The following is a 19,336-nucleotide window of genomic DNA, read 5'->3' on the forward strand; positions in this document are numbered from 1 at the left end:
TCAAGCTGTCCAGATGTTAGATTTAAATTCCTATCATCCTCCATCTTAGGCCGTAGGTGATCGTATCAAGCATCATCTGGAGGATGGTATGTTACTTGTCTTTCATCTAGAGACTATTGTGCCAAATTTCAGGAAGTATTTTTTCAGCTTAGGTACTCGGCTTCATGGGATGGCTGCTTCCAATGGTCACTATTCATGTACAAAAATGGATTCAAATTATAACTTCAATCTGTGCTCACCTGATCCTAAAATTCGTTTTTCAGGATGAATATTACCATTTATTAGCAGAGAAAATATATAAGATACAAAAAGAGCTAGAAGAAAAACGGAGGTCTCGTTTGCATAAACAAGGAATCTTGGTTAATCAGCCACCCTTACAAGCCCCTGGGTCTCAACCTCCCGGCATTCCAGCGGTGGCAGCAACGGTGGGTCAAGCGCAGCCTGTGAGGCCACCCAGTAAGTGATTCACTAAAAATAGAGAGCAAGAAAGACCTTGCTACTTCTCCTTTTAATCTTTTTGCATTCAAAAATCCCACCTTAGCAAGTTTTAAAAAATGAAAATTTCTAAAACCACAGGGAAACAGGATCAAATTTGAATTTGCCTGTAGATTTATAACCATTTTCTGAAATTCTGAAGAGATGACCTTTGCTGGACCTCCTCTTTTGGAAAGGAAATCTTCATGTTGTGCCTCCCTAGCATCCCTGAATAAATTTTTAAAGCAGACAATATGATCCTTTCCCAGCCTAAAGATGAAGATGAGCCTTCTCAGCACTTCCTTCTCAAAGGGGTTGCTTGGCTTTCTTATGCATCACTCTGTTGCTGCCTTCAGGTATTCTTGTAGGGAGCGTATGACCTCATCTGAGGTGGAGGCTGAAGAGGTTTAGGCCAGGTTCTCACATTGCTTATAGCTTATAGCTTCTGTTTGCTTAGTAGTGTGAGAAGCAAGATTTGCCGCCATGGCACCTCCTAAAATGTAACAGGTGTAGTATACAGGTTTGGTTTCATGGTGACGGTGCTGGCCTAGAAACCAGGAGAGGGTGAGTTCTAGTCCTGCCTTTGGCATGAAAGTCGGCTGGGTGACTTTGGGCCAGTCTTTCTCAACATAACCCACCTCACACGGTTGTGGCGGTGGGGAAAGTAGGAGGAAGAAGAAAAATTATGCATGCCTGCTGCTGTGAGTTACTTATAAAGTAGTAAGGGCAGGATCAGGACTGTGGTGGCTCACGTAAGATGCCAGGCTTGTGCACCGCTGAGGTCGGCAGTTCGGTGATTTGATTCCCCTGAGCAAATAAATTGCAGAAGGTACAAGAAAAAAGCCTCCCCCAATTGCCTACCGTCATTTGGGCGTCCTGCGAGTAAAGATAACACCCCCCAAAAAAATTCCTTTCACAGAGGCAGCCAGCCACCTCGGTGATCCCTGACTAACACGTATAACTAACACATATTTTATATATATAAAATAAATAAACACTATCACCCTTGGGAACCTCTCCAGTTGGTAAAACTGCTACTTATTCCTTATGTACTTGTGTGGGAGACTGACAGGAGAATCCATCTTTTAAGATGAAGGCATCGTCTGCACTTTTCAGTGTTCTGTTTTATGAATAATTAATCATTTTTAAAACAGATGTTGCCTAAAATAATTATAACATAATTTAGAATTCTATCAGAGTTTAACGTTCATTTATTCTTTTACAGATGGGCCTGTCTCCATGCCAAGTGTGCCTCTGGGCCGTATGCAGGCCTCTCAAGGTATTTAACCTCCATTGATTCCTCTTTTACTCAGCATCTCTGCTGTGGCTTTTGCTTTCAGCTAGGATACTCAACCTAACCTCTCCAGTTATGCTATCCATGCCAATAACATTCTATCCCAAGTCAGTTTGCTTCATAATCTCACAGTAAGGTCTGGATTCTCTAGACCTCCAAATTTTACTTGGGAGTTCACTGTCTGTTGCTTCTGAAGCAATTTATGTTGTTTGTTAAATAACATAATTATGTTTTTTCCTCATTTGAATCAGGTTATGCCATTCACATAATCACACAAATGACATAAATCACGTCAATTTTTTAAATTCAGACTTAACAGACATTCTCCCAAATGGTGTATTAAATTGAGATATACTGAAATCAACTGTCCTTGCAGAAATTTCAAAATTGCTGCTGATGAAAAAGTAGTATCTACTGTATGTTCTGTGAAGTCCGATGAAAAGCAAACAGAAACTTTCTAATGAGACTTTAGGAAGAGCCGCATTATGGGATCAACAAATATGATAAAGCTGCAAAAATCAGCCTTCCTCTGCAAGGAAACAGAATTAATAGCTTTAAAAAAAAGGAAATAGATATGCATTTGGCCACACATTGTTGTGTGAATCTTCAGGGGGATACTTAACCTTCATCAAAGCAAAGCTTCTGGAAATTTTGCACAGCCTTTCAAATGAATGCTGCGCCCTCAGCTATGCTCACAGACCAGTGCCTTGTGGCACGATCTCCAGAGATTAGCTACTCTGCAGAAACACAGTACTTCCCATCACAAGGGTCTAAAGTAGAGGCATGGGCGGAATAAGGGAAGGCCCAAAGCAGCCCTCGTGCATGGAAAATATCCATGAAAACAGATCCATGGTTTTTTTTCAAATACATGCAGGTCACCTCTGATTACCACTTAGAACTGAATTAGAGATTTGTCAGAGTCAGCAGTGTTGCAGGCAAAATAGTTTTATTAAACTTGATCTCTCCCTACATTAAGTAAAAACTCTCCTTTCATGGGTGGGGTTACACAGAAGTCATGTTAAAAATAGGAAGAAAGGGGATGTACTTTGAAACTCTTACGACATGCCTCTTCTGCTGCTGGTTTCCCAGGAAAGGAAAATTGCAATTCTGATAAAATAATTCAAGCTACTCCAGCTTCACTGACCTAAGGCAACAGTTACTTCCAAAGGCATTGCAAAAGAGTTCTTTTCTGAACCTCCTGGCACCTCCTAGCTGAGGAATTGCAATTGAACAGTCCATCAGCTCCTGGTGGAAAAGCAGGCGGCCACAGCATTTGTTAGTTCAGTTAGTTCCAATTGTAGCTTTACCTAAAACAGGGAATATCTGTTCTGTACCATACCACCATTAGTCGTCCGTGAGTGGTTTCGTTCCCATATCTAGGCCAGAAGCCTGACTGCCAAAGATACAGTTGAATCCCACTTATGATCGTTGGATTCCATTGGACTCCCACCAGTGTTCTCTCAAAGTCTCCTTTCTTGCTTCTTCCTGCTTGTTTACCTGGGCCAGGTTTTCCTGCCCGTTTGAGGTCTGAGCGGGGCTCGGACTTTGTGTGTCTAATGAGCTGTTTTGGGGGTACATTTTGCAGGAGTGAATCAGTTTAACTCCATGTCCATAGGGAATGCCCAAATGCCCCCAGCATCAGTCGGGCCTCGTGCGGCTTCTCCACTGAATCACCCTGTTCAGATGAACTCCATGGCCTCTGTTTCGACGGTTCGTATCATATTATTTTTCTTTCAGTTTTTAGAATACTTTCAGAAAGTCAGTTCAGCTATTAGTTGCTTTGCATGCTTTCTAGTATTGCCTCATTGGAATTTTCAGTTAATGCATTTTGTTGCAATATTTTTTGATCTCACCCAGCTCTCTATATTACACAAGAGAACCTGGGAAATATTCAGCGTAAGCCATTTAAAAGAGCATTGTGTTGGTTCAGTGTTTCACTGCGAAGCCGCCATTCCTGTTGTAGTTAATATCTGTGTGTTCTTAAAGCTGTGATCCAGAATCCTAATATAAGTAGATTGTTTTGTTTACTAGATGGCTCTGTCTCCTTCCCGAATGCCTCAGTCTCAAAATGTGATGGGAGCTCATTCTGGCAACCTCTTGGGTCAGCCCACCAGCCAAACCCAATTTCTGCCCCAGAATCAATATTCTGCCTCTAGTGGAGTTTTGAATGTCAACAGTACAGCCCTAGGGAAGCCAGCAGCACAGGCTGGGATAGTACAGGTAAGTTTTGCAGTAAACCAAAATTTATTCGATTTTTCTGGCAAATTTGTTTCAATAATTTTTGGGTACCTGTTTGCAAAATATGGTGTCTTTTACTAAATTCTAGTTCTGGGGAATGGATAGCACAATGGCGGTTGTTTGCACAAGAAGAAAACATGATGTATTTGTGTGTCTCAGTATGTGCACAAGAATTTGATGAATTTTTATATATCCTGTTAAGTGTAGGTTTTTCTAACAGGGTCAGCTTCCTGGAAGTGCTGTTGCTAATTCAGTTACCTTACTGGGATCACAAAACAATCAGCTCTCGTGCCCTCCAGTGAGCCAGTCACCCCTTCATCAAGCCGCACCTCCATTATCCACAGTGGCTGGAGTGCCATCTCTTCCACACCAAACCCCTCCAGGACTTACTCCACCACAGTCAGTTGTGTCTGCCCAGCCGTCCACCCCTGCCTCCTCGTCAGGCCAAGCTCCCACTCCAGCTGCTGGCTCAGTTCCCAATGCCATGCAGATGCAAAGCACCCCTTCGGGGCAACTGGCAACACCAGCTCAGGTCACCCCTCAGCCTCAGACCCCCGTGCATCCTCCATCTGTGCCCACCCCACAACCCCTGCAGCCGCAGCCACCGCCATTGTCAACCCAGGCACCCAGTACTCCGGTAAGTGTTTCCTCTTTTCCCTGTCTGGGCTTTCTGCTGTCTTTCAGTTGGAAGCTCCTCAGAAACCAAACAGCAAGTGAAGCAGCACCATCCAAACTTGTGATCTTGGGCAAAAGCAAGGCTTAAAAAAAAATTTTTTTTTTAAAGTAGACTGTTCGAATGCCATCAAAGGGCTGACAGAATGTGATGCTCTACAGGCAACCTTTAGCTGCTGCTTGCCGTCTTTGATTCTTTGCCATAAAGAGCTTAATGGTGAATCCCTTTAATTGGTCACAACAAATGTTTTAGAATTGATTGGCAGGTGGTTCCAGCTAGCACCTTTACATTTTACACCTGAAATTTCCTTAAGAGCTCTAAGTTTACAAGACTCAGATCTTTCTGCATGTGTTGTTTTTCAAGGGCATTGTTGTAGCTTTCTTACGGCACACCAAAGCAATTGCTCTTCGGCAAGTGCTTCACATGTACAGCACACACAGAGCAATCCCTTCTTAAACTCTGCCACAATCCTTCAAATATATTATTAGGCAGCTTACAATAAACAGGTTGGAAGGCAGATGACTCTCTGATTTACGTTAACTTCCTATTGAGGATTCTAAGATGGGTAGGTAAAGCAGATTCACCATATAGAGATATTTATGGACAGCCATCTGAGTTTAATGTTGCCGATTCAGTGTCATTCTGTAAAGCCAGGTTTTCATATCTTCCTTCCATCTTTCCTCCCTCCCTCCCTCTTTTCCCAGCTATCTCAAGCAGCAGCAAGTACAGACAGTAGGATACCCACACCTGCTTCTGTTGCCAGTGCTGACATCAGTGCCCAGCAACTTGGTCAGGAAACACAAATGCAGGAAAATAAGCCAGAAGTCATGATGGAAAAAGCTGACTCAGAATATGTTGAGGCTCAACTGGAGCCGAAGCCAGAGGTAATTTAGAATCATTATCAGTGGATTAATGAAAGGCATGACCTACTCTTGCTTACTTGAAAAAATGGGCTATCTAGTAGGTTGCACTGGAGATAAACATCCTACTTCCCCTTTGCTTTTTCAGTTGGAGGAGGAGGACATATCGGGACCTACAGGAGCCAAAGAAGAAGCTAATGGGGTAGATGGCAAGCAAGAGTCAATGGAAATAGAAGGGAAAAAAACAGAACTAAAAGAGGAGGAAGATGGGAACAGCAATGGCACCATATCGCAGTCTACATCACCATCTCAGTCACGGAAGAAAAGTAAGTCTGCATCTCTATCACTTTGGGGCATTTTCTGAGCCTGGGCAGCAAAACAAGTCAAGCCTCTTGTGCAGGCAGGCCTAATAAGCCTTCCGTGCATTATCACTCTATTCCCAGTAAGATCAGCCACCCAGGCACCGTGGAGAATGAGAAGCAGGGCTAATGGATAGCTGTGGCTTGTCCTTAATCTCGGGGGGGGGGGGGGGGATGTATTTGGGTAGGATTGTATTTTTTTAGCTTTAGTTATCAGTTACTGATCCTTTCTCCAACAATATTTTATCTTTCTAAAGCTCCCCGAGCAAGGGGTCAGGGATTATTGCATTTTTTTTGTAATTAAATTTCTTCAATGAAATTTTGAAGACTAAAAAATTTCATGAGAAATGTAGAAATAACTTGTGGTTGATTGCATAAATTATTAGGTAAAATGCCTTGAATTATGGAAATTTAGGGCAGTGTAGAAGCGTTGGGATGGATGGATAACAAGGTTTTTATTTAACAGTCTTTAAACCTGAAGAATTGCGCCAGGCCCTCATGCCTACCCTGGAAGCTTTGTATCGTCAGGATCCAGAATCATTACCTTTCAGACAGCCTGTGGATCCTCAACTTCTAGGTATTCCGGTGAGTGAGTAAACAGAAGGAAATTAACTGATTTCCTCTTGCCATGGATATTTTTATCTGTTAATTAGAACAGATTCCTTTTTCAATGCTTTTTCATTTTTCCCTTTGCCCTACACTTTCCCTTTCCCCTTTTCCTTTATTTTCCTATTAATTTCTATTGTATTTTTGTATTTTATATTAAGAAAAATTTGAAAGTTGGTAGGGAGCTATGATGAGTGTATGGTAGTAGACATACCGCGTGATTTGTAACACCTTGACCTCCAGAAGAGCAAGAAAGCTGTCAAAGGGCTCTGCAGAGTGCAGAGACTCTGGCATTATTTACTTTACTTTCTCTTTTCCTCTCAGTGAAAACCAGAACAGACCCATATCTTGATCTCTGTTCTTGAAAGTGGGGCAATTCCTGTGCAACAGTACTGCTCATTCCTTTGTGCTTTCCAAATTTGGTTGTTTGCTTGCAGACATTTTATTACCTAATTAGATTTTAATATTGGGTAATGAAACTTTGGATAATGAAACATCTTCAAGCATCTAATGTGTGATAGAAAAATGAGGAAGGGGAGGAGGTCCTTATTGAGGTAGCTTGGATACCCTTTTCCAAGCTCAGAAATTGGCATGGGAACTGAGAAAAACCCCTCCTCTCCTTAGTATCATTCCCGGGGGAATCAAGAGAAGGATCTTTCAGAACTCTGGAAGGTCAGCTTCTTCTTTTTACAAACATAGACCACAGTCTGGCCAGATTAGCCTACAATTCAGACTGTTAAACCTGCAGTTCCCCTAGGTTGAGATTAGATAGCTCACATGACCTACCCATGTTTTCCTGAAAATAAGACCCTGTCTTATATTTTTGGCCAACAAAAAAGGCACCAGGTCTTATTTGGGGGAGGGGGGGGATGTCATCTACTAACTCACCTCACTTGGTGCAAGGCTCTCCTGAAGACCTCTGCAGCCGATAACAGAGCTCCTGATCAGGAAAGGCCTCGTCAGCCGGTAACAGTTCCGGATCGATCTGGAGCTCTCTAATCGGCTACAGAGGCCTTCAGGAAAGCCTTGCTGGCTGCAGCAAAAGAAATGGGCCAAGGTGTGCGAAGCCTGGCTGCAACTATGCGAAGGTAAGTAGTAGGGCAGCTCCACCCTAGCTTAATTTTTACCAGTAAACCCTGGGGTCTAAATTAGGGCTTATTTTGGGGATAGGGCTTGTATTGGGTTCAAGTGTAAAAATGAAGCTAGGACTTACTTTCTGAGTAGGTCATATTTTGGGGAAAACACGGTAGCAGTGACTGGTTTCAGGAGTTCGACCAGCAGCTGCCCTCTGTTTCCAACTTCACCTGTTTTCTGCTGAAGAAAGTGGTGCATCTCCAGTTCTATCACCATCAAAACAGGGAAAGAAGTTTGCACACAAGACCAACATTTCTCTTTTTTTCTCTTTTCTCTCCTGTAATGGAGCCGTTCTCATTCCAAGAACTGCCATGCATTTTTGTCTAGTTGGTATCGCATATATCATTGAAAAGCTGGAAGCCATTAGAATAAGAACAGTTGTCTTCAGATTTTGTCCATGAAATCTTGAAGTGAGTTACAAGCGTTTAGCTGCCAAGCTGATCTAATTGTCTATTGAGATTCACAGTCGTCCAGATCATGGTTGTCTCAAAGGTGCTTTTTCAAAAGGCAACTGGACTTTTTTGGTTCTTGCTTGAAGATGTTTTGCTTCTCATCCAAGACGCTTCTTCAGTTCTTCGGCTGACCTAATGTATCTTTTTCTGCTTTCTTTTTGTTTTTACATTCAAAGGATTACTTTGACATTGTGAAGAACCCCATGGACCTTTCTACAATTAAACGCAAGTTGGATACAGGGCAATACCAAGAACCGTGGCAGTATGTGGATGATGTCTGGCTAATGTTCAATAATGCCTGGCTTTACAACCGCAAAACATCAAGAGTTTATAAATTTTGCACTAAGCTTGCAGAGGTCTTTGAACAAGAAATTGATCCTGTTATGCAGTCCTTAGGATACTGTTGTGGCCGCAAGGTGTGTTTGGTTTTAACCTATGTGTAAATATAAGTTTATTAACTGCGGAACAAATCCTGTGGAACTGTTGTTACTATACATATAAGTGAAAATGTTTTAGATAAAACTAAAGTATTTTAATGCCATAAAAATCTGTATTATATGAAATCTTCAATAAGGCATTTGGAATGTTTTGCTCATATCCTATTTATCTGACGTGTTTTAACATCAAATATTCCAACTATTAATAGGAGGTTAAAAATAGCATCCAACTCCTTCGTATAATATTATTACAATATAAATGATTAATAATATTAATAATATTTTAGTAATATTTAGTAACCTCTGCATTCTTATTTGACCTTGTGCTTATTTGTCAACTTTATTTGCTGCCCATCTTATCACAGGGTACCTCTGGGTGACCAATAAAAATTCTTTAATGATATTAATGAGCTACATGCTTGTTTCTAAATTACAGTTTGAATTTACATGAACAGAGTGACCCCATGACAGTAATTCTTATTTATGCATATAGGGCAGGAGTGTCAAACCCAAATTTGGCCCGCAGGGTACTTAGATCTGGTCCGCAGGGCCGCCCTGGAAACAGTAAAGGACCGGCCTGCAGTGCTTCTGCCAGCGAAAACAGGCTCCCCAGCTCCATTTCCGGCTGCCACTGCTTCCTGTAACCCTCTACCAATGAAAACGGAGCGCGGGAGGGCCATGTGCAGAGGGTTGCAGGAGGCCGTGGCAGCCAAAAATGGAGCTCAGGAGCCTGTCAGAACTCTAGAGCCACCACAGGTGCCCCCAACAGGAGTGACATAGAACTGGCCATGTGTTCCCCCCCCCCAGCCCCTTCAAGGTCAAACACAACCCTGATGCGGCCCTCAATGAAATCGAGTTTGACACCCCTGATATATAGAGAGTTCTGTTCTATAGCAAACTGTTCTCTATACCATTTTTTTTTTCTTTTGTAGTACGAATTTTCTCCTCAGACATTGTGTTGCTATGGGAAGCAGCTGTGCACTATCCCCAGAGATGCTGCCTACTACAGCTACCAGAACAGGTGAGTCTTAGTGTCCTCCTGCCCAGGTCAGAAGCAAAGGGCTAAAATTTAATTTTGTGTGCTTGCCATTTTTTCCTGTTAGAATATGGAAGGAGTTTCCTCATGCAGTGACTTCTGAGACCACTCTCATTTATTTAGGAAATGGGTGGAGGAGGGACGGACAGACGGAAATAATAAATCAGTGTTGATTAGTTATTAGATGAACGCTTTCTCCTTCCCACAACTGGTCCATCTATGCTGTGATCTTGCTTTGTCCAATGTGTAAGAAAGCCCAATTCTACATTCCCTGCTCATGTCCTAACCTAAGGCAGGCTACAACACCGAGCGGTAGGCAGCTTGGAGACACCGTGTGGCTCTATGGGACGTTAGCTCTCTGTGCGGGGGTTGAAATATTGCTTACTAAAATTCTGTAGATATTTATTTTGAAAAAGACGGAATGTCCTGCAGTCCTCAAATTGACTCTTGACGGCTGATTTTACCTAAATAGAAGGGTGCGACAAATGCTTTGTCTTGCTGACTATATGGGTGCCCTCTCACAAACTTCTAGCAAGGAAAATGGAAGTCTTGCGAACAGAGGACTTCCAAAAATCTCAGGGAAAGAACATCTAAAGGGCAAGATGGTCTGTGCTTGGTTTTGATACATATATGGTTGGAATTCATTGCAATAGATTTGGATTTGGTCTCTTTGATAAAACATCTGGATAATCTTGGTTACTGGTGTAGTAGAATCAACGTTGCCTTTAAGCAATCTGCTGCTGCTGCTGCTGTTTTGGTCCAAGATGATTCTTGATGGAGGTATGCTTCAGCTTCCTGAGCCTGACTTTGGGGCTCATTTTTTAAAATCTTTGTAGATCAGTCTTCGATATTTCTTTGTAAACCGAATAAGTTGGTTCAGCCGAATAATCTCTAAAACTCTCAATTTTCACAAAAAAGCCATTGGGGGGGTCATTGCTCAACAAGTGCAAAATTTAATAGCATGGGAGACTAGCCACCGTGTTACTTTGGGTTCTCGCTATTGTTCTTTCATTTCACCTCTGTTGCTGTTCTGAAGATACTCATGAGTGTCTATATCTTTTTGTCGTATTCTTTTTTAAAATGTAATTTTTTCTTTGTGTGTTTTTTTAATTTTAGTTCAGCTTTTTCCATACATTTGCCAAGTTTGTCTTACATGGATACAATTTTGCTTCCAAATTTTCTAAAAGTAAAAATGTGGATCGGACTTATTCAAATACAAATTATACCTTTACTCATCTTTGCTTACCTTAAACCAACATTGGCTAAACTTCATACTAGCTAACAGAAAATGGAAACAAGTCTGTTTCAGTTTGCAAAACCTTAATATATCACTTCATTATGATGTATTATAATATAAACCATGTAAATAGTTCACATACATTTATAAAATAAACATAGACCGGAAAATACTTTTTGGTTACACGTTTGTTTAAAGTATGAGCTTGATTTTGTTTATATAGTATGCATTTAATTTGAGCAACTGGACACATTTAATATAACTTTCAAACACAGTTTGGTGCAGTGGACAATATTAAAGCTATTCCTATTTCTGTTGTATTCATAAATATTGCGATACTTTCGCTGCAATGAAATCATCCTTAGTAGCTGCTTGCTTTAAAGGATACCTCATGATTAAACAGAGGAGGCTACCCCACAAGAAGCCTGGGATTCTGGAACTCTCCTTTATCTGTGGAAGGAGACCAAAGCTAACCCACACTTTGCCTTGGCTTTCTGCTCTGTGTTGTCTTGGTGTTTGTGTCTTACTACTTCTGTCTGTGCTGTTTGTCCTCTTCCCTCTTTTCTAACCCTTCCCTCCCCTCCCCCTCCCCTTTTCCTTTTCATTGTCCACACTGGCCCATCAATCAACAAACGACGCTCCCCCTTTCGTCATGGTGATCTGCCCTGCTCTGATTGGTGGTTCCATTGCTTGGGTGGCTGTGTGTTTTGATGGACCAGTTCACCCAAATATGGCCTTCTCGCTGACAGGTATCACTTCTGTGAGAGATGTTTTACTGAAATCCAGGGCGAAAACGTTACCCTGGGTGATGACCCAGCCCAGACACAAACGTAAGTATTTCAGTTTCTTACATGCTGAGTATAAACTAAGGAAGAAACCGTTTCAAATGTAGCCGGCCAACAGAGACCAACAGGCACCTTCTCATACACTGTAGCCTTGTTTACATTTGCAGAAAATCCTTAAGCTGCAGCTTTGCTGCCTATGAGGTGCCTGTCCTCTCGATAGAATCTGGTTTCTTTGACCATTTCCTGGCATGGCAGCTGTCCAATTTCCATCCTCAATACTGAGCAACATTTCATGATTGTTCAGTTTAAAAAGAGTTCAATTCAAATCACATTCAGCCATGAACATATTGCATACCCTGTTCTTACCATCAAATTCTGGAATATATGGAGAATAAATAGTCCTGTCTGAAACATATTGTTAAAAATGAATTACTATGGGCACTGAAGAAAAAAAAAGTCAATCAACCCTAGATAGCTTGTTCTCATAGTTATGGTGCTGAAGACCTTTTTTACTGATAATTATGAGTTTTTTTGCTTCCCTGCAAGCATTGTTCAATGAATTTAATTGCAATAGTTTCTTAATGTTAAACATTCAACTTGATTTGGGTTGATTCATATAATTAGAAATCAAGAGTCCCAGGTGACAATCAAATTCCAGAATGACTAATTTTATGAGAAACTCCTGAAGCATATGCAGGCTTTATTGTTTGCAGCTGCCTTTTATAACAGAAATATACTTATGGGTTATAATCTAGCTAAAACTGAAATTGGCCCTAATTTCTTATGTATTTTTCTTTGCAGAACCATCTCAAAAGATCATTTTGAGAAGAAGAAAAACGACACGCTTGATCCTGAGCCGTAAGTATAGTGTGATTCTATTGCAGCAACAGCTGCAGATTGGAACTTCTTCAGATTTAGTCAGCCGGCAAAACTAATGCAGAAAAAGTCTTTTAAAAAGTCAACGTCCAGTAATTTAGAAAGCAGTGTAATACTGAAACCTTACTTATTTAGTATGTCTGAAACAGCAATCTCATGCAGAGACACGTTTAACATTTTAATGATGTTGACAAACTATGTATTTAATATGTATTTTTGTTTCAAGGAAGTTAAAACTTCTTCTCTTACATTGTTCAGTTTTGTTGATTGCAAAGAATGTGGCCGGAAAATGCACCAGATATGCGCATTACACTACGATATTATTTGGCCTTCTGGGTAAGTGGCTCTGAGAGCTGCCATGTTTTACTACTGTGAATATTTACTAAATTTATTTGCTACCCATCTCACTATCAAGCAAATCCAGACAGTTTACAACATGAGAAAAATGACAATATAGTAATTTTAAAATGTTAAGATTAAAATTAACAAAAAATTATCTAAGATTAAAAACTAGTATACCCTCAGGCGGAATGTTCATTTTGTATTAAACAAATTTCAGAATTCCGTGTTGATGTAGACGATTTGGAACAAAAACACCTTTGTTCTGTGGTTTTGGCAAGAATCTGCTCAGCATGCTTGCAATATGTGGTTGCAATGATGTTTTTAAGTTCCCTTTGTTTATTTTATTGAAAGTGACTTGCTCCATCTTGCATTTGGGGCCTAAGAAATGTGCAGTTTTTACATATGACATTTGTAGTTATTTCTAAGTTATTTCTTAGAATTCAAGTTGCTCCTAAGGAACCACTTTGTTTTTTAACTACATTAGATATTAGGCTTTTGGGGATCACATGGGTATCCCATAGGCTTTGGTTACATGTTTTTATGCAAGTGAGAAGGCACTTGATGAAATCTTGTCTGCATCTGAGAAAAGAATCAGTCTTCATTATCAGGCCAGCATGTCTCAGAATACTCTGGAGCGTTAAGGGCCATTCTGTGAATTTCTTAAAGAAATAATATAAATACATGCCAGGTTTAATGTAATATCAGATTCCATGTATGTGATGCCTGTCACACTATGTCTAGGAAGTACAATTCGTTGTGTGCTGCCCAGAGTCACACTCTTGTGAAGTGGGTGGCCATATAAAAATGCTAAATAAATAAATAAATAATAAATAAATAAATAATAAATAAATAAATAAATAAATAAATAAATAAATAAATAAATAAATAAATAAAGTGCTGTTATTGCAGCAGAATGCAAACAGCCCTGTCCAACACCAATTCTTTTTGAGCATTGAACACACATACCCAGCTGACAAGATCTTGCCCGTGGCAGTCTCTTTGACCGACTCCTCTGGCCAGATCGTAAGGGAATGTTGAGCTGAGAATTTTAAATTGTCTGCTTCATCATCGCTTGGCTGAGAGATTTGAGCTGCTTATGAGTCTTAATACTCCTTTTTGCCATCAGCCAAGTCCCTGGATTCAGCCTTGCAATGACATGTTCTGCCAGGGCAGCCCTACAAACCCCGTCATCCTAATATGTATCCCTTATGCTGTTGAGGAATTAAGGTGGGCTTCAGCACCAAGTTACAAATGGCCCAGGGGGCGAGAAGAAAAAGGGCCTTTTGGCCCATTTTCTGTTTATGAAGAAAGTAGTATTTTGTTAAGTATTTTTTTCCCTTTTTCAAAAACCTTTTATAGTATTTTCAGCTCATGATACATTTATTAACTCTTTATTGTGTTTTAGTTTTGTGTGTGATAACTGCTTGAAGAAAACTGGCCGAACACGCAAGGAGAATAAATTCAGTGCCAAAAGTAAGTTTATGGCCTCCTTTATTGTATATTAATTATATTTAAACACACTTTCTTTATGCATATTTTAAAGAACCCCACTGTTAATTGTTTAAATAATATTGTGGAAGGCTGTTTATATTTGGATTTTGTTTTGATTCAAATAAGTAATAGTAATGGAGTGGGAAAAATAACTCTATTGCAGATCTAAATATAAAGCAGATTTCCACTGGGCAGCGCTCCACTTTCCTCATTTCCCCAAAAGAAAGGGGGAAACTAGGAATATTCCCGGTTTTAGAAACAGCAAACCTTGTAAAGCATTTGGTGCTCCATAAGAGCCATGCGGCACAGTGGTTAGAATGCAGTATCCCACACTCCATTCTGGAGATTAATCCTGATCACCTTAAGGTTGACTCAGCCTTCCCAAGATTGGTAAAATGAGGACCCAGATTGTTAGAGGCAGTATGTTGACTCTAAACCGCTTAGAAAGGTCTGTAAACCACTGTGAAGCGGTATATATATATCTAAGTGCTATTGCTATTCCGTGTTTCATGAATACAGCCACCTTTCCGCCACCCCACCCCTTCAGTTCTGGATTCCTGATTGGTCTTGTGAACTCTTGTTTTTGTTGATGGTTTGTATTACAAGGGGATGGTCTGTAGTAATAAGAGCCATTCCTTTATCATTTAGAAACAAGCTCATCAATTTCCTATGGAGGCTGCTTACAATAAAGGATGTTGATTGTAGCTTTAAAAAAAAGGTAAACATTGCTGTAATGATATACGAGCGATGAACAGGACAATCTCTTTCTGTTCTTCCCTTCTTCCTCCCCACTTACTAGGATTACAGACTACCCGCTTAGGGAATCATTTGGAGGAGCGTGTAAACAAATTTCTGCGGCGGCAGAATCACCCAGAAGCTGGGGAAGTGTTTGTGAGAGTAGTGGCCAGTTCAGATAAAACAGTAGAAGTCAAACCAGGAATGAAATCTCGGTGAGTTTTGTTTTTCTTTTACTGGATTCATCTGATTACCATTACCAGCTGACTGAATCCATTTCTCTATAATGTCTTTATTTGAGCATCCAAATTTTTATTTTTTTTCTGGACATTGCCATTTTACATATATTCTGACAATTTTGTCAGCATAATTTCAGAATAGGGTATTTTATATCTTGGGAACCAGAAAGCCTATTATGCTGTGTCCTTGACAACAGCTAACAGGGAAGATTAGGATCAATTAGATTAACTAAAGAATTCCTGATGAGTATTTTGCTGAAAAATAGTTACAGTAGAAGCCATAACAGATGGATGAAAGCAATTGTTTTTGTTTCAACAGCAAGCTAGCTATATTCTAGAAAACGTTGAAGCAATTGCTTCCCCTTTTCTCCCTAACCCTGTTTTAATACTGTAGTGGTCATATCTGCTATGCTCTTCTTTTTCTCACTGTGGTGTGAGAACTGATTCTCATAACAGCCCAGCAGATAGAGCAGTCTTTTGCTTGGGAAAAGTTTTAGAAATGTCATTCTCAGTTCTCTCCACCCTTTAAGGAAGAATTTTAAACAGCTGGACATTTTATGCCGAATGTAGGGTCCAAATAATTTTATATATCAGAACAGCCTCTGAGTGGGGATTGCGTTTGCCACTTTCACCTATTATAAACCAATAATATGAAAATAAACCAATAATCAATAAGGCTCCCTGAGAAGGACATTTTTTCTAACATCAAATAATTAATTCCTCAGCTTTTTATCTTTTACCTTAAAATGGTGTGAATTTCTCTTTGTTGTAGATTTGTGGATTCTCATGAAATGGCTGAGGCCTTCCCTTACCGAACAAAGGCTCTGTTTGCTTTTGAAGAGATTGATGGTGTGGATGTCTGCTTTTTTGGCATGCACGTGCAAGAATACGGATGGGATTGTCCACCTCCAAACACAAGGTCTTGCTTTGCTTCCTTCCAAACAAAGGAAGGATTCTGGTTATTCAATCTCACGCCAAGCTGCCTCTCATAGTTTTAGTTGTGGGGGAAATTAGATGAAGTGCTTTCTATTGGTATATCATTTTATTGCCTGCCTCGGTCTTGAAGGACACGAGGCAGTGTATAAATCTGAAGCGTAAATAGATAACAGTACGTCAGTAGGAAACAGTAAGCCAGTCTGGTCTCAGTAATGCCAGACAATCCACTCCCAAACATCTTTGGAAGGCCATGAAAGTCTCCCCATTCTCCTTTGGGGAACAGGTTGTTCCAACGGAGACGAACCACATAGAATGACTGTTGTTATTATGACCTATCCCTCTGAAGGACTTCTGGCAAGCCAAGAGTGGGAAAGGTGTCTCCTAGATAGCCAGGCCTCAAGCTACAGAGGTCCTTACAGGTGGTGACCAGCAGTTCAAATTTCATTCAGAAACAGAAGCATTTGCCAGAGTGATAAAATGTGGCAATTCCCGAACAGCCTAATAACTGGGAGAGCTGCTGCATTTTCAATCAGCTGAGATCTCCAGGTGGTCTTCAGGGGCAGCCCTGTGTCAGATGAATTACAATAATCCAACTAGATAGGATATGAGCTTCTGGAGGGAAGGCAGGATAGCAATAGCGCTTGCAACACCGTTTCATAGTGCTTTACACTCTCTGAGAGGTTTACAAAGCAGTTACACTGACCTTGCAAGGGTGGAAGGCTGAACCGACCTCGAGCCTGTCAGGCACTTTGCCTACAATATTACGTTCTAACTGCTGTGCCACTAGGAGGGTTCAGGATACAATTACTCAACCACTGAGTTTCCTTTCCTTTTTGTCACAGGCGTGTGTACATCTCCTACTTGGACAGTATCCATTTCTTTCGCCCAAGATGCCTCCGGACTGCTGTTTATCATGAAATCCTTATTGGGTATCTGGAATATGTCAAGAAATTGGGGTGAGTGTTCTGCCAGGACTCTTTAGCAGTTGATGGCCCTGACTTAAATATGATGTGCATTCCTCTGAGTGGAAACAGGTAGGATTTGTTATATCCCTCTAACGTCTTCAGGATCAGTCGGGACATTTCCCTTGCACTGGGGAATGGAAAGCCAGATGAGATTGGGGAGCATAGTTGAGAGGCCAGGGAAAGATCTCAGGGGATAGTAACTTCATAGTAGACATAGAAAGAATCGTAATACGCAGGCAGGGAACTGTCTTTTTCTCTGCATGCGTCTTGATTCTCCTCCATTCGTCAAGCACATTCATTCACCCATCCTTCCTTTCTGATTTACACATACTTTTTCCAACTCAGCTTCCCCCTTCTGATGCTGTAGCAGCCATTCACATTGACGCAGGCGTTATTGTGCTTTCTGTGGAGAGGTACAAGGCACTCACTGCAAGCAGAGTGAAATGAGCGCAGCGCAAGTTAGACCTTAGGAACAAAATCAGTCACTTGGGAAATTGCTTTTTGCTGTCTTCCTCCTTTGATCTCATTGGATTATCTTGATTTCCCTGCAGCAAGCTACAGTGAGAAGGGGAAGGGCAGGGAGAGGCGGACCAGCCAGAAATGCAGACCTCAGCACTCCTGTCTGTCCTGTAGACTGTCAGTTCCTAAACACCTCATAGTAGCCTTCCTAGATTGTGCATGGTAATTTTCTCTTCAGGTTAAACAATTCACACATTCCAAAATGATGTACAATTGTGTAGACAAGTGTTAATTTTTCAGCTTTCTGGTATGAAACTCAGAGGAACTCTTAGTTTTCATATGTCATGCTCTGTATGTTGTTCATTCAGACTTATACAAAACATAACCTGTGAAAATCCCAGAAATTTAAGGGAAATAAACTTACAGGCAGCTCTCTTTCCTGCTGTTAACTAAAAAAGCTTGAACAGCCTGTAATATTGACATTTTCTTTTTGTATATATGAAAGGCTTTCTAGTGCAAGAAGCTCACAGCTTTCTAATGAATAATAGGAAATAACATTCTTATATCACAAACTAACTTGATATTTTATTTGTATAAAAAGGTTCAAGGTCTGATCGTTGTGTTATGAAAAGTGTGTGTGTGTGTGAGAGAGAGAGAGAGTGTGTTTTGTGTAAAATGCCTGCTGTTCTACTACCTCCTGTGTGTGTTACAGTGTCTCAAACATATGCCTCAATGTGGTACATTTAAACATCCAAACTGCCATTAGAGGTAAAGCAGTTAGGTGGACATTCTGGGCAAGCTGCCTTACAGAAGCTGGTGTACTTGAAGCAGATTTTTCCATTTCTTGGGAATGGGACAGAAAAGTAAGAAACATATACATATTAACCCAGTTTTGTGACCATGTAAGCTCAGTTTGGCTTTCTGAGTTGAGTTTTGTAGGACGCAATTTGTCACTTCCTTCCACCCAGGAATTATTGAAGAGGCTGCAATTGACAGACTACCTGGAGAAAGTAATTCCTTGGGCAGATGCAAGTGGAAAGTGATTTTCCCCTCTTTTTTTAAAAAAATGTAAGATATTTATATTTTGCCTTTTAACCTTAAAGAACTTGAGGTTAGGGGTTGTTTCCGGTATTTGAATTAAAATGAACCAGAGAACGCGACATTTATTTCCTTCCTTTTAGCACAATATATAAGGTAATTATCAGTTAAGCATGATAACAATAAAAGAAATTAGTAGGAAGCCACCTGTGAGAGAAAACAAATACAAATAAGAATCAATTATATTGTGTGTAGAACTTACTGGGTTTGGATCTTTTCCAATTCCAAAGAAGGAGGGAGAGATTTTTTATTAAAAGTGTTGGTCCAAGATTATTCAAAGAGAACATGAAGAAAATAAACCCTGTGGCCTATTAACTTTATAAACCAACAAACTTACTCAGTGCTTGGGCATTGAGTTAAATAGTTTAAATAGCTCTGTATTTTCTTTGGATTAAAACATTAAAATCGTTATTAAAATATTGCCAATGCTGTTGTGCTGCAGAGAATTCCCAGGGTCCAGAAGCAGCTGGAGATTAACGTCCTGCCCAGTTTGGGTTTCTTTGTAAGATCATCAAACAATCAAGGTGGCATATAGAGAAGTTAAAATCAGAATACAACAATAAAAGATGAATTAAATAGCAAATTACCACACAGTCAGTGGCCAAAATTA

General features: G+C 40.4%; 1 protein-coding gene across 6 annotated transcripts in view; it reads left to right on the forward strand.

Moving 5' to 3' along the window:
• CREBBP (CREB binding lysine acetyltransferase) overlaps positions 1-19,336 on the forward strand; it is a 47,491-nt gene that overhangs the window by 17,721 nt on the left and 10,434 nt on the right. For 2 of the 6 annotated variants that reach the window (XM_087729003.1, XM_087729008.1), the window contains exons 10-26: positions 264-456; positions 1,700-1,753; positions 3,354-3,478; positions 3,800-3,988; positions 4,227-4,643; positions 5,384-5,563; positions 5,688-5,865; positions 6,365-6,483; positions 8,267-8,506; positions 9,460-9,548; positions 11,520-11,630; positions 12,387-12,443; positions 12,720-12,797; positions 14,209-14,276; positions 15,094-15,244; positions 16,041-16,187; positions 17,047-17,160. In XM_087729003.1, coding sequence (XP_087585129.1) covers positions 264-456; positions 1,700-1,753; positions 3,354-3,478; positions 3,800-3,988; positions 4,227-4,643; positions 5,384-5,563; positions 5,688-5,865; positions 6,365-6,483; positions 8,267-8,506; positions 9,460-9,548; positions 11,520-11,630; positions 12,387-12,443; positions 12,720-12,797; positions 14,209-14,276; positions 15,094-15,244; positions 16,041-16,187; positions 17,047-17,160 — 2,510 coding nt within the window. The remainder of the gene's footprint in view (positions 1-263; positions 457-1,699; positions 1,754-3,353; positions 3,479-3,799; positions 3,989-4,226; positions 4,644-5,383; positions 5,564-5,687; positions 5,866-6,364; positions 6,484-8,266; positions 8,507-9,459; positions 9,549-11,519; positions 11,631-12,386; positions 12,444-12,719; positions 12,798-14,208; positions 14,277-15,093; positions 15,245-16,040; positions 16,188-17,046; positions 17,161-19,336) is intronic. The other 4 variants (XM_087729005.1, XM_087729006.1, XM_087729007.1 and 1 more) reach the window with 4 other exon arrangements.

The sequence above is a fragment of the Thamnophis sirtalis genome, unplaced genomic scaffold (assembly GCF_051295495.1).
Source record: "Thamnophis sirtalis isolate CommonGarterSnake01/CBP01778 unplaced genomic scaffold, rThaSir2_p1.2 scaffold_14, whole genome shotgun sequence".
Classification (NCBI taxonomy): Eukaryota; Metazoa; Chordata; class Lepidosauria; order Squamata; family Natricidae; genus Thamnophis; species Thamnophis sirtalis.